The 15,202-nt window shown below is 31.5% G+C and overlaps 2 protein-coding genes across 2 annotated transcripts; both read left to right on the forward strand.

The window, feature by feature from the left end:
- The first annotated feature begins 2,471 nt into the window (after window positions 1-2,471).
- On the forward strand, window positions 2,472-4,296 carry LOC137828355 (Leucine-rich repeat (LRR) family protein). Its single transcript, XM_068634886.2, has one exon. The coding sequence runs from the start codon at window positions 2,922-2,924 to the stop codon at window positions 4,119-4,121; it is 1,200 nt and encodes a 399-aa protein (XP_068490987.2). The 5' UTR covers window positions 2,472-2,921; the 3' UTR covers window positions 4,122-4,296.
- A 6,257-nt stretch (window positions 4,297-10,553) lies between these two features.
- On the forward strand, window positions 10,554-14,532 carry LOC150025731 (uncharacterized). The gene is made up of 6 exons (XM_090304311.1): window positions 10,554-10,559; window positions 11,063-12,157; window positions 12,485-12,612; window positions 12,793-12,914; window positions 13,993-14,291; window positions 14,425-14,532. The coding sequence occupies exons 1-6, from the start codon at window positions 10,554-10,556 to the stop codon at window positions 14,530-14,532; spliced, it is 1,758 nt and encodes a 585-aa protein (XP_090160437.1).
- Window positions 14,533-15,202: the final 670 nt, after the last annotated feature.

Genomic DNA, 15,202 nt, shown 5'->3' on the forward strand with positions numbered 1-15,202 from the left:
TGATTTTATTATCCTTAAACTATTTTACTGTTATATTGCATTAATTGTCAGTTTCCAGGCCTGTTAGTATTCTTATTTTATAGTTTCAGTAATTGTAATTTTATTATATATATGATTGAATAAGATCAGTTTTGCAATTTTGTGCAATTACGTTCAATCAGTTATTATAATCTTTTGTCTTTTCTTATTTCCTTCAATTAGTTCTTACAATTTAGAATATAAAATCTTGGTAGCTAATGGTTAGATACTAATTTAAAAACTATACTTTATAAATTTTTATTAATAATAAAAACTATTTTAGATACTAAGATTTTTTTGTATTTTCTAAAATATTCTTTAATTAACTAATTATTTTGATCTTTAAAATTAGTTGTATTTTGATGATTTTCTATATTGATGTAGGGTAGAGAAAAAAATAACATTGTACAACATTATTTGTTTAAGGGTTTTTTTCTTATTTTTTAATAAAATTCAGTTACTATTTGAATTATTAATTTTTTTGTTGATTTTAATTTGTAATACAAAATTAGTTGTTATTTAAGATTTGTTTATGATTCTTTTTAAATCCAGTCACAGTTTGAATTGATATAATAACATAGTAACATTTACAAATTTTGTGTTTATTTTTTCTTTAGTGACTTTTCTATTTGATTTTTTTTCTATATGATATTAATTACTGTTTTAGGATTTCTTTATTTTATTTATATGAGAACAATTTGGTTATATTTTATTTAGTTTAATGATATAGTGACGTTTATAATTTTATTGTTTTTCATATTTTGTGCTTTTTGTTATTTTTTTATACACACTTAGTTGTTGTTTGACATTTTTTTTTATAAAAAGCTTTCAACATCACTATGCTACTTGACATCTCAACTAGTCTGACAGTTCAAGTAACAACAATCATTTGTCATCTTCAATGAAGAATGATATGTTTGATTTCAATGTGCTCAAGTTTTTTGGTATTTAACACTCGTACTGGTAAAGTTGATTGTTTTTCAATGATATATTTGATTACTAATGTCTGGCTGGAATGTGACTCTGCCTTGGTTTGTATTGTGTTTACTGTCAGGACAAATGTTCCTTGGATGCTTCGTAATCAATGAAATACTTGTCTTAATTATTGTGGAAAAATCAGGTTTAGAGTTACTCATATTTTTTTGTTAAGCGAATGAGTGTGCTGATAAGTTGGCTAATTTAGAATTTATTTGAATCCTTTCATTAGTATAATAGGCTTCCATCTAGTCTGTTCTTAGAATTCCTTATTAATAGGTATTGGGTATAGTCTACTTATGTATCATTTTTGTTAACATATGAGTTTTGGTCTAATCTTCCATATTTTTGTATTTTTTTAATAATTTTTTTTCCATGTGTTTGACATTTTATTTTATTCATATGAAATTCTTTTGTTTTAATAAACTTGTTTACGATAAAATATCTATAATTTTTTTCATCTTTAATATATATATACGTCAAATAATACGGTGTAAATAATAAAATAAGAATTAAGGTTTGATTAAATTTTGAACATACCAGTTAAATAAAATGAAAAAATCAATTCAAATTGTCACACATATATTTAAAAAAATACACCTTTTTCTTTCTAAATTCAACAAAAAAAGAGTCTAAATTACATCAAAGATAATAAATAAAAAATAATATCTAGTTAATGTTATAACAAATTTAAAAATAATATTTTACTAAACATTTCAGAAAAAATACATGTAATTTAGAACAAATTAAAATGTTATATTTTTATTATTTGAAAGCCAACTTTATTTCTCTATAATTTACCATCAAATTAATTTAAACTAAATTAAGAACATGGACTATGCAAAAGATCATAATATATTATTTTTCATACCTTATTTGATTATATCCAATACCTTAATCGATTACATATGAAGATATAATTTGTTACATCCAAACCCTGATTACAACACTGAATTTAATTGATTAGATAGGAGGATATAATTGATTACAACCTTAAATCTAACAATAAATTGATTACAACCTTAAATCTAACAACCATAATGTATTATTTTTCATACCTTATTCGATTATATCCAATACGATTACATATCAAAGACGTAATTTGTTACATCCAAACTCTAACCGATTACAACACTAAATTTAATTGATTATAATTGTTCCAAAAAAATACTTAATCTCACCTCATTTTTTGATGGATGTGGTGGGGTCAACTTTCACTACTTCCCCACTTTTCATCTTCTCAAATCACTGTCAAACCTCTTTATTAAACATGAACAAATCATACATTTATCACTAATTTCTGTCATACGCCATCCCAAAAAAAAACATTAATGAATTTCTAGTCTAGTATGGTATTCATTTTTGGGATGCTAAAATGAAAATATTAAATATGTACTAATTTATCTTGTGTGATCATAAATATTTATTAATAAACCCTAAAATATTAATCAATATTAATTAGACAAGCAGTTGAAAATTATGTACTTAATTACTTATCATAACAGTAGTAATTGACTTACATGTCATTGTTATAAAAGAGTTCTTGAATAGATAATGTTAATGAAAGAATAATCATTTCTCTTGTTGATACATAGTTTGTCTTCTTCATATATATATATACTCTTAAACCTCTGGTTGTGGAAGATAGCACACCTTTCTCCTCTCTCAGTGTTCCTTCCATTCCCATCTGCAGCTAGCTAGCTAGCATCACCGTCTACTTTGATTTTATTTTAGCCCTGAAAATATCAGACGCTGTACCTCAAGCGTGGCCCTTCCCTCCTAAATTTCACCAATCATTCAAAGACCATCCTCACTCCAACCCCACCACAGCACAACACAACACAACACCTCAGAAATTAACAACAAACCAACCCATCTTTAGCATCACTTTGTCAGAAACCGTAACACTAAATCCAACTCCCACAAATATGCAAACCTTCACTTTCCTCTACCTCACCATCATTTCCCTCTCTCTCGTCCTCTTCCACAGCACCATCCTAGTCCAAGCCCTCACCTCACCCTTAGACGTTGCAGCACTCAAAGCCTTCAAGGACTCGATCAAACCCTCCTCCATCGCATCCTCCTCTTGCCTCGCCTCATGGAACTTCACCACCGACCCATGCTCACTCCCTCGCCGCACCAGCTTCATCTGCGGCTTCACCTGCACCGCTGACTCCAGAAGAATCAGCCAAATCACTCTCGACCCAGCAGGCTACTCCGGCACACTCACCCCACTAATCTCTCGACTCTCACAACTCACCACACTTGACCTCTCCGATAACAGCTTCTTCGGCTCAATCCCCTCTTCAATCTCCTCTCTCTACAACCTCCAAACCTTAACCCTCCGATCCAATTTCTTCTCCGGCCCAATCCCTCCCTCCATAACCACCCTCAAATCGCTCCAATCTCTCGACCTTTCACACAATTCTCTTTATGGGTATCTGCTAAACTCCATGAACTCCCTCACCAAACTCCGCAGACTCGATCTCAGCTTCAACAAACTAACCGGTTCAATCCCCAAACTCCCACCCAACTTGCTCGAACTCGCGATCAAGGCCAATTACCTATATGGGCCTCTCCAAAAACAGAGCTTTGAAGGGATGAACCAGTTAGAAGTGGTGGAGCTAAGCGATAACAAGCTCTCCGGCACGGTAGAATCGTGGCTCTTCTCTTTACCGTCGCTGCAGCAAGTAAACCTGTCCAACAACACCTTCACGGCGGTGCAGATCTCGGGGTCACGCGCGGCCAACGGGGGAACCGGCAGCCGCAGCAACCTCGTCGCGCTCGACCTCGGGTTTAACAGAATCCGAGGCTACGCGCCCGCGAATCTCGCCTCGTTTCCCGCGCTGTCGTCCCTCTCCATTCGCCACAACGCGCTACGTGGCGCGATCCCTCTGGAGTACGGCCACATCAAGTCCTTAAGGCGGCTCTTCCTCGACGGAAACTTCCTCAGCGGAAATCCGCCGGCAGGTCTTGTCGCCGCCGGCACGACGGTTTCCGGGAGCCTGGGGGACAATTGTCTGCAGGCGTGTCCCAGGTCGTCGCCGCTGTGCTCGCCCCCACAGAAAGCAATCTCCGTTTGCAAGCGAGGCTATGGTGGTAGACCAACATCAACACCAACACCGTAATCTGTTGTCGGTTAAAATAAAATAAAAATATAAACAGATAGGTTTGTACCCTTTTGTTAAAAAAAAGTTTTTTTGTAGAAGTGCGTTACTATCTGAATAAAGATGATAGTCCAAGAAAGTATACAGTGTGACAATGGCAATCTAATACTGTTTATATTTTCCTTGTTCTTCCGAAGATGACGTTGACATTTTGAATTTTTAAATAATTAGATTACAGCTATGCCACACAAAAGAGAAGACATGTGCGTTGTGTGTTGATTTGGTTGAAAAGGTTTAGATATGAAGTTTGTGATGGGTCCAACAGCGTCCACCATAATTTGGAGTTGAAGAAAAGTCATATATATAATGCACTCTCAAACTATATTTTAAATTATTTTCTTAATTTAATATCATTTTATTTTATTCAAATTGTACACTCTTGACATGAGTCGGTAAGGAATGTTCCTAGTAGCTAGGATTTCGATCTCTCGAGTCTCATTATTTAAAAGTTTTGTCATTTAAAAATTTTAATCATCGATTTTAAGAAAATATTCTGATCTTTTATCATCGTGAAGAATGATTTTTAGGTGTTGATAATGAAAAAAATCGACTTATCAAGTTCATTAAACATATTTTGAAAAATTTAATCGAAATCTTAAAAGAAATTTCAGAAATCGACAAATTAATATGTAACTATTGGAAACGATTTTCGATTACCTCATATATTTTAGTTATTAATAATGAAAAAAATCAACTTATCAATTTCATTAAGCGTATTTTGAAAGATCTAATCAAAATCTATCTTAAAAAAAAATTGTACTGATATAGACCAAACGGTCAATACCATAATCTAATTTTTATGATCAAGTTACCAAGTCCTGCACGTCTGTGCGGGTCGACCGACACACCCAATCTATTAACGCTAAATCACCATTAAGAACTAGGTAATACGCTCCTAAGTACGATCAACTCTATTAATCCGGCTCAATAAGGTAAGTCGATTAAAATAATATAAATAACGCATATTCTAAAAACAAGGTACGTCATTACTGAATATACTTGACAACCGAGTGCCGAGTACTCTTTGCTGACTTGAGCATTAAAATGTCTTCTACAGGTACCCCATTTGGTGCTCATGAGACGACCGAGATCCAAAGATAGAAAGGAAAGGTGAGGAACGAGCAAGGAAAGAGGTTGGAGAGTAGCACGATCAACCAACAGGAAGAAGGAAGACGAAACTTCTTAATAGTTCTCTAGGTCTCATCTCTCTAACATGAACAAACAAACTAATATAATTATTGAAAATAATTTTCGAGTCCCTCATATATTGTTTAAAACCTTTTTCTCCTATAAATTTAATAAGAAAAGCGGTGAATTGTTTTATTTGTAAAAGATTCGAAAGAGAAACTAGTGACAATATAAAATCATTACCGAGAAAAATATTTTCATACTTGAGTTATTAAAGTATAATATGTTCATATCATTTTTAATTTTTTTATTCAAATTAAAAAGAATATTACAAATTAAAATAACAAATACTTCATTTTATGATGTTAGCTGAAAATTACATATAATATAAATTGTGAAAAATAAATTCAATAAATACCATTTTAAATTAAGGAATAAAAAATAATTTAATTAATATTCACTAAATCAACTCATTTAAATGAGATGACTTGTTTAAATGAAAAAAAAACATACAATTTTTAAAAAATAATTACAAATAATTAATAAATTTAATTATTTAAAAAATTGTAATTATATAAAAATATTTAAAAAATACAAATGTTATTTATATAATAAAATTTTAAAATAATTAAAAGTACTAAAAAGTTTAATAATTGCATAATAATATATTTTTTTAAAAGCACAATTTTGATTTATATCATAAAATTTATGTACTTATATCATTTTACATTTAGTAGGTAGTTTATTAGCTAGTTTACCAAACACTTCTAATTTAATAAGGTATTTTTTTAAAGTTAAAACTTATAAGTTAGATGTTTATTGGCTACCCGCTGATTAACTAAAAATTAATTTATTACCTATCATCTAACTTATGAACTAGTTTTGTCGAATAAACCTTAAATAATACCATATTTATTAATTAATATTACACGTCAAAACATGGTTACTGTTATAATTTTGATTATCTTTAATTTGATATAGGCATGGGGTCTATATATAAGTTAAAATAAGACTACATTTATTTAATAAAATATGTTTGTATCTATGATATTAATACAAAACACTCATCTTTAAAAATAATAACTAATATAGTTAAAGATGTTTTATTTGTATTACAGTTTTATTTATAAAAAAATTAATTTATTAATTTATTTGAATTCCATCAAGACAATTGAACGTCTATTTAACTTTAATTTTATTGATTTTATTTGAATTCCGTCAAGATATTGAACATCTATTTAGTTTTTAAGTAATTGTTATATTTATTTACTAGAGAAAGAATTAACATTTACATGCAAGCCTTTTACCCTTTTCATTTTTCTTTCTAAATTTAGAATATTTAAAACTTGTTCACCTTTGTTTTTTGTTTTTTAAATTTAAAATCTTTAATAATTTTTTTGACATTAATTATATACTAATGTTAATTTTCTCTTTAGTAAAGATAAATGACAATTACTAAATACCATACTTCAATCATTAATGGAATTCAAGTAGAAACTTAAATTTTTATTATACAAAAGCAAAATATGAGAACATTTATTATATTAAATATTTAATTTTCTTAAATTCAAAATCATATTTTCAAGTATATTTTTGGTAATTTTGCGAAAAAGTTGTACCTCATCCATAAATTTTCCGACCCCATTAGACCACAACTAACAAATAATTAACACATACAAAAAAACTATGAATAATAAAAAAGAGTGACACTTAAAAAGAGTATTCTTATGAAATATATAAGTAATATATTAAAATTTAAAATGTCACATCAATAAATGATTTTGTTTCGGTTCAACCATAACGATTAATTGAATTAGGTACTACTCAAACAATTAAAAAAACTAAATATATAAATATTTTAGTTGAATTGGATCATTGAGATAATATGTTTAATCACTTGAAAACAAACGTTTTTTAACATCACAATAAACAATTGCTACCAACTTTGTTTAGAAGCAAAGCAATGAAGGATTATATATTCCTAACAACTTCCAAAATTTCAAGGTTTCATTATAATAAAATCTGCAGAATAATTTTGTTTCTTAATTATAATTATGTAATGCTAACAACTTATTATTATTATTATTATTTATTTTGGTAGTTTCACAATTTAAATAATAGTTAGTTGGCAAGTTTCATGAACTAGATTAGGATATGTTTATTACATTTCAAACCAATACTTATAACTTTTGTTTGAAATAAACGACAATAATGCCTTGGGAGTTTTGTTTATTTTCTTTGTAAAATAATAATAATAATCATACACACAAAGAAAAGACAGTGATGATTAATGATTGGTTTTGGCTAAACAAAACTCAATGAAACATATCTTGCCTACTTTTTTTACCTAAAATAATTAAGTTAATTCATGTTTTATCATAAATTATATAACTCAAAATACCTATGAATTTTTTAATAATCATTTTTCCTTTATTAAATTACTCCATTTTGTATATTACATTTTTTTAAAATTAACATATTTAAATCCTTTCTATTTCTCAATTTAAATTATATTTCGAATTTTGAATCATAAGATGCATTTAGTCAAATTAGATACTATCCGAGTTTTTTTTTTTTAATGTACACACGTGTGACTTTCAATTCATAGATGAATTTCTAATATTTTTTCTATTTTAGTTTTAAGAAATTCAAAAAAATTGTTAAATACGTAATTTTACTTAATTTTATTTCGATTAAATTTAACTAAAGACATGATGTGTAACATAAAAATTATTTTAAACATAAAATAAATAAATGTATGCACACTTGGAGTTAGACAAAATGTACATTTTTTAAAAATACGAGTGTGAATCATTTTATATATCCGACTTCACTTTAAATATCCGAATGAAGTTGTTTTTTTGAAATTCTTTTATAGAGTTGGTTTTATAAGAAAACTTGTGTTTAGGTTTAGAGCTTTGCGTGTGAAGTTTTTGGAGGCAAAAATGAATATTTGTTAGATTAGGTTATGATAAGTTTAGATTGTTGATTAGAGTATTTTATATATAAGTTTAGCATTTTGGTGAGAGAAGTTAAGTTAAGAATTTAAACTCTTAGATAAACAAAATGTAAAAGTAATGAAAGGTAGTTATTATTTTGATAACATTTTAGGATAGGTTTTTTGGACTCTAATGTGACTTGATCATAATATTTTGAGTTTTTGTGCAATGAATGTATTTGTTATATACCATCTAAAGAGTTTTGAGTTTTAACATGGATAATATTAGTGATGTTTTATTTAGAAATTTGTGATAATAATTATGGTTTAGGAATATAGTTTGTTTGTAATATATATTACTAATTGTTGAAAGTAAGGAAAAGAGTGATTTTGTACAAATTGTCTATATGAAATTCTAAATAAATTTTAATATAACATAATATGTTAGTAAAGAGATGAATCTCAAAATAATTATCTTTGTTATTGTAAGTGAGATTAATAATGTTTGAACTATAAGTATGAACTACTACGATATTTTGAATCACATTCTTTTAAATTGAATTAAGTTAGATGGAATATGTTACATATTTTGGTAGCTAAAATGTATAATGTTTCAAGTGAGTCAAATTGGTTCAAGATAGTCTTATTTAAAATAAATTACTCAGTTATATGTATAAACAATGGATTGAAACATATTTGGACCAATTTGGCACAATCTATGAAATTATGTAAAAATTATTTTTTAATATACTTTATGGGCAACATCTTTTTTGTTTAACAAAATTCATTTATTTGAAAATCTGATAGATTTACTATTTGTTCATTGAACGAAATTCAATTATGTGAAAACCCAACGAAATTCAATTATGTGAAAACCCAATATTTTTGTTTGTTATGTGAGCAAACCCTTGACTAAATGTAAGAACGTTAAAAAAAAAGAGAATAAAGGTACAAAGATGCCCCTTCTTCCCCTCACCACAGTTTTTTTCTTCTTTCTCTCTCTCTCTCCATATTCTCTTCTATCACTCTCTCTTAATTTCTCTCCCAATCTTCATCTATTTTAGAATCTGATCATACCACGCTGTAGCAGAGGAGTTAAGGAATATTTCTACCCGATCAAATTTTCAAACAGAGTAAGTTCATTTTTATTCTAAATATCCTTTGTTCTCTGTTTTTCCTTAGGATTTAGTCATCAATCTTGGTGGGGTCAGTTGAGAAGTTTAATCCTCTCAACTTATTCTATTATATACTGAATTTTTGTTATGTTTGGATAATTTGCATTAGGCCCGTAAATCTTGAAGCTTATTCAAACGGTGGGGAATAAAATTCTAAAAGTTGCTTGGAAAGCAAGCAATTGAGGTAAGAGAAGCTAAATTTAATTTTTAATAGCACCCTATGATAGAAAATCTGAATGCGGAAGGGACGTGGTCCCAATATTCATTTTTTCTTGCAGGGATGTTGTGTGTTTATATATTGGGTTGTTTGTTTATATATTATTTAAATTTGTAAAAATATTATATTTTGATGGTTTAATATTTAAGTGTTGTTGTTTTTTATGTTAATTACGCTTTTGAATGATATTGTATGACGGAATGGTATGGAATTGAATTCATACATTTGGGATAATGTATGGACTGATGTTTGTTGTGTATTAAGTATTGATGCCTATGTGGTAACAGAGATCTCCAAGCTTCACTGATGATCTAAGTCACATAGACTAAAATATCAGGTGGTGAGAAGCTGATGAGGGAGTTCATGCACACCATGACATATGAGATGCACGACTTGGGTTGTATTGAACTTACCCTGATCCTTTCTGTTGGATTCGCTGGTAATCTTTGGATTAGGTGTTAGTCTCTAGTAGGACTTACTTAATACGGGTCTTCCGGAAGACGTTGTTTGTTGAATATTCTGGATGTGTAGATCCATGTGAGATCTATGTGATTGTTTATTGTTGAAATTTGAATAATTTGAGAAATTGATCATGTAATTTGGTTTTCTCTTTTGATTTAATTGTGTATATTATAAAATTCTATTTTCGCTAGCTTACCCTTGCTTTTCTTGTTGTGTTTGAACTGCGATGACTATACTATGTACACGAGCAAATGACCATACAGGTGCAGGAGAGCCTTAGAGGTTTCAGATTCTTATTTTGAGCTGTGGATATGTAAATATTTGTATTTCTATAAATCCTAATCATGTATTAGGAATGTTTTGAAAAACTCCAAGTTTGTACATAAACTGGTAGAACTTTTATTGTAATAGTTATATGTAAATTATGGGATGTTACATTTAATGGTATCAGAGCGGTTCATCCTTAGGATAACATGAGGGTAGTGGGTTTATTCTGTTTCTCCTCTGTGTAGATTTTTGGTTACGTCTAGCCTCAAGACTTAGTTAAAAGTTTTTAATAAGATGTTTGACAAAGTTGTTTTTCTTGAAATCTTGTTTGTGTTTGAGTCAAGTTAATTGTTATGAATAAAGATGAAAGTATTAAGAATGAAAAGAATCTTGATAGAGTGGTGAGGGTGCACACTCATGACTAGATCAAGATTATTTTCTATCTTAATTCTAAGTAGTTAGAGTACATTTTAGGGATAAGTTTTGATTGGTTTTTACTTGTTTCGTATGATTATTTCTTTGAAGTTAATTTGTCTTAAAGATGTAGTTGGAAATTTTTAGTAATTTCTAATCCAATTCTTTATGTGCTTAGAAGATGGCACGTAGACCACCTACTCCTCCTCCACCAGTAGATATGCCCAACTTAGCTCGGGCAATAGAGATGATGGCAACAGCCTTGCAACAACAGAGTGCTACTATGGCACAACAGCATCAGGCCACCCTTCATCAATTAGAAACAACTAGATTAGCAGCAGAAGCATCTCAGCTTCATCAACAACCCCATACCTTTAGTCTGGAGGATTTTCTGAGACATAATCCATCCAAATTTAATGGCAAGGTAAATCCAGATGGGGCAGACCAGTGGGTGAGAGACATAGAAAGAATCTTTGAAGCTACTCAATGCCCTAAAGAGAGAAAGTTATCTTATGCCATCTATATGCTTATTGAAGAAGTTGAGTTTTGGTGGATAGGCATGAGACAAATGATGGAAGACAAAGGAGAAGATGCCACTTGGGAGAACTTCAAAGTAAGATTCCTGGAGGAGTATTTTCCTGATAGTGTCAGGTATGCAAAAGAAATTGAATTCATGCAGCTGGAACAAGGAAATCTTTCAGTCACTGAATATGCTACTAGGTTCAAACACCTAGCTAGATTCTACACTCAAACCATGACTGAGGCTTGGAGATGTAGAAAATTTGAGTTTGGGTTGAAGCAAGAACTTAAAGAAGTGGTGATTCCTATGTCTATTAGAGATTTCCCTGCTCTAGTGGAGAAAGCAAAAGTAGTGGAGAGTTTGAAAAATAGTAGCAGACTTGCTAAGCCTCAAGTGGGAGGACCTTCTAAAAGCATGCCTAAATATGAAGATAGAAAGAAACCTTATTTCAAACCTCAATCTTATAGCAGTGGAAGACCCAATTCTCAATCACCACCTAGTTTCAGATGTTTTAGATGCGGTGGGCCACATGTTGTTAGATTTTGCCCTCATCCAGTGTCAAATGTGACATGTGATAGATGTCACATGTATGGTCATGCAACAAAAGACTGTCGTGTCCAATTGGGAGCTCCAAATTCTGTCGGAGTGCAGCAAGTAGAACAAAATAGTAATAAAAAACCCAAAGCTGCTGGTAGAGCTTTTGCTATTAGTGGAGTTGAAGCTTCACAGTCTGATAGCCTTGTTAGAGGTATTTGTTCTATCCTTGGAACACAATTATCTGTATTGTTTGATTCTGGGGCAACCCATTCTTTTATATCTTTTAATTGTGCTAAGAAACTTAAGTTGTCAGTCCGAGAGTTGGAAATTGAGTTGGTGGTATCTACACCCACAGAAGGTATTATAGTAACTTCTTCCATGTGTGCTGAGTGTCCAGTAATTATAGATGGGCAGAGATACAAGATCAACATGATTTGTATACCTCTAAAAGATTTGAAGGTTATATTGGGAATGGATTGGTTGTCTGCTAATCATATCCTTATAGATTGTGCTCAGAAGAAGTTAATTTTCCCTAAATTAGAAGGAATGCAGGTTATCTCAGCTCATCAATTTGAGAGAGAGATACAAGAAGGTGCAGAATGTTTTATGCTCTTGGCTTGTTCTATAGTTACTGATAAAGTACAAAAAGATATATTTGTAGTTCAGGAGTTTATGGATGTATTTCCTGATGAGATTCCTGGACTTCCACCTAAAAGAGAGACAGAGTTTGCAATAGACTTGATTCCTGGAGCAGGCCCAATGTCAATTTCTCCATACCGAATGACACCAACAGAGTTAGCTGAATTGAAGAAACAACTAGAAGACTTATTGGAGAAGCAATTCATTCGACCTAGTGTTTCTCCATGGGGAGCTCCAGTGCTATTAGTGAAGAAGAAGGATGGTTCGTCACGTCTATGCATAGATTATAGACAATTAAACAAGTTAACAATAAAGAATAAATATCCTCTTTCTAGAATTGATGATCTGATGGATCAGTTGCATGGGGCAGTTGTCTTTTCTAAAATAGATCTGCGCTCAGTTTATCACCAAATTTCAGTGAAAGCGGAAGATGTTCAGAGACTGCTTTTAGATCAAGGTATGGTCACTATGAATTTTTGGTCATGCCATTTTGTGTGACTAATGCTCCAGCTATTTTCATGGATTATATGAATCGGATATTCAGACCTTTTCTTGATAAGTTTTGAGAGAAAAACAGTTATATGCTAAACTTTCAAAATGTGACTTTTGGATGTCAGAAATACAATTTTTAGGTCATGTCATCTCTGCACAGGGAATATTAGTAGATCCTTCTAAAGTGAAGGTTGTACTTCAGTGGGAGTGTCCTAAAACAGTTACAGAAATTAGAAGCTTTGTCGGGTTAGCAGGATATTACAGGAGATTTATAGAAGGTTTTTCTAAAATAGTGGCTCCTTTGACCCAATTGACTAGAAAGGATCATCCTTTTGCATGGACTGAAAAATGTGAGAGAAGTTTTGAAGAGTTGAAAAGAAGGTTGACTAATGCTCCTGTATTGACAATCCCTGATACCAATCAGTCTTTTGAAGTTTTCTATGATGCTTCCTATCAGGGATTGGGTTGTGTTCTGATGCAGAATAAGAAAGTTGTTGCCTATGCTTCTCATCAGTGAAAGGTGCATGAAAGAAATTATCCAACTCATGATCTAGAATTGGCAGCAGTTGTCTTTGCTTTAAAAATATGGAGACATTTTCTTTACGGAGTTAGTTTTAATGTGTTCAGTGATCATAAAAGCTTGAAGTATTTGTTTGATCAGAAGGAGTTAAATATGAGGCAGAGGAGATGGATTGAATTTTTAAAAGACTATGATTTCCAGCTAATATATCATCCTGGGAAAACAAATGTTGTTGCAAATGCGTTGAGTCGTAAAAAGATACAAATGTCGTCGCTTATGATTAGAGAGCTAACATTGATTGAAGATTTCAGAAGTATGAATTTGGAGGTTTCCATGTCTTCAAATTGCATTAGTTGTAATACACTTGTTATAATTAGTGAATTTCTGGAGAAGGTGAAGGAGAAACAGTTGGAAGATTCAAAATTGAAGAACTTCATGGACTTATTAAATACTGACAAAGCTAAAGACTTCTCTTTAGGAGTGGATGGTATTTTGAGATTCAAAAATAGAATATGTATACCAGAAGATAATGAACTAAAGCAAACAGTGTTATCTGAAGGTCATAAAAGCAAACTCAGCTTACATCCAAGAATGACCAAGATGTATCAAGATCTCAAGAAGTCTTATTGGTGGCATGGCATGAAGAAAGATGTAGCTAAGTTTGTAGCTGTTTGCTTGACTTGTCAGAAATCAAAGATTAAACATCAACGACCTAGAGGCATGTTAACTCAGTTAGACATTCCAGTGTGGAAGTGGGACAGTATCTCAATGGATTTTGTTACCCACTTACCACGTACTTTGAGGAAGCATGACTCTGATTGGGTCATAGTGGACAGGTTGACAAAGACGACACACTTCCTACCCATAGACTTGAGAATCTCTATACGAAAGTTGGCCCAGATTTACATAGATGAAATAGTCAGATTGCATGGTGTACCCTCCAACATAGTTTCAGATAGAGATCCTAGATTCACCTCGAGATTCTGGCAAACACTTCAAGAAGCTTTGGGGACTAAACTCAGACTTAGTTCAGCATACCATCCTCAGACTGATGGACAATTAGAGAGAACTATCCAGTCCTTAGAGGATTTGCTTAGGACTTGTGTGTTAGATCATTTGGGCAGTTGGGATGAAATTCTACCTTTGGTAGAGTTCACTTACAATAATAGTTACCAAGCTAGCATAGGAATGGCTCCTTTCGAGGGATTGTATGGAAGAAAGTGTAGGACACCTTTGTGCTGGTTTCAGGATGGTGAAAGTGTGTTAATTGGACCAGAATTAATACAACAAACCAATGAGAAAGTCAAAATGATTAAGGAAAGATTGAAAATATCTCTCAGTAGGCAAAAATCTTATGCAGATCAAAGAAGAAGACTTTTAGAATTCTCTGCGGGTGAGCATGTCTTTTTGAGAGTTACACTGTTCACTGGTGTAGGAAGAACACTCAAATCCAAGAAATTGACTCCTAAGTTCATAGGACCTTATCAAATTCTTAGAAGAATAGGCCCTGTGGCTTATGAAATTGCTTTGTCTCCTCCTTTAGCTAACATTCACAATATTTTCCATGTATCCCAGCTACGAAAGTATGTACCTGATCCCAACCACATTCTAGAGTCTGATTCCATCCAAGTGAAAGGAAATATGTCGTTTGAAGTGAAGCCAATCAAAATTTTAGATTCACAAGTGAAACAACTTCGTGGAAGGAGTATTCCCATGGTGAAAGTATTGTGGGA

Source organism: Phaseolus vulgaris, chromosome 7 (genome assembly GCF_051622355.1).
Source record: "Phaseolus vulgaris cultivar YP4 chromosome 7, ASM5162235v1, whole genome shotgun sequence".
NCBI lineage: Eukaryota > Viridiplantae > Streptophyta > Magnoliopsida > Fabales > Fabaceae > Phaseolus > Phaseolus vulgaris.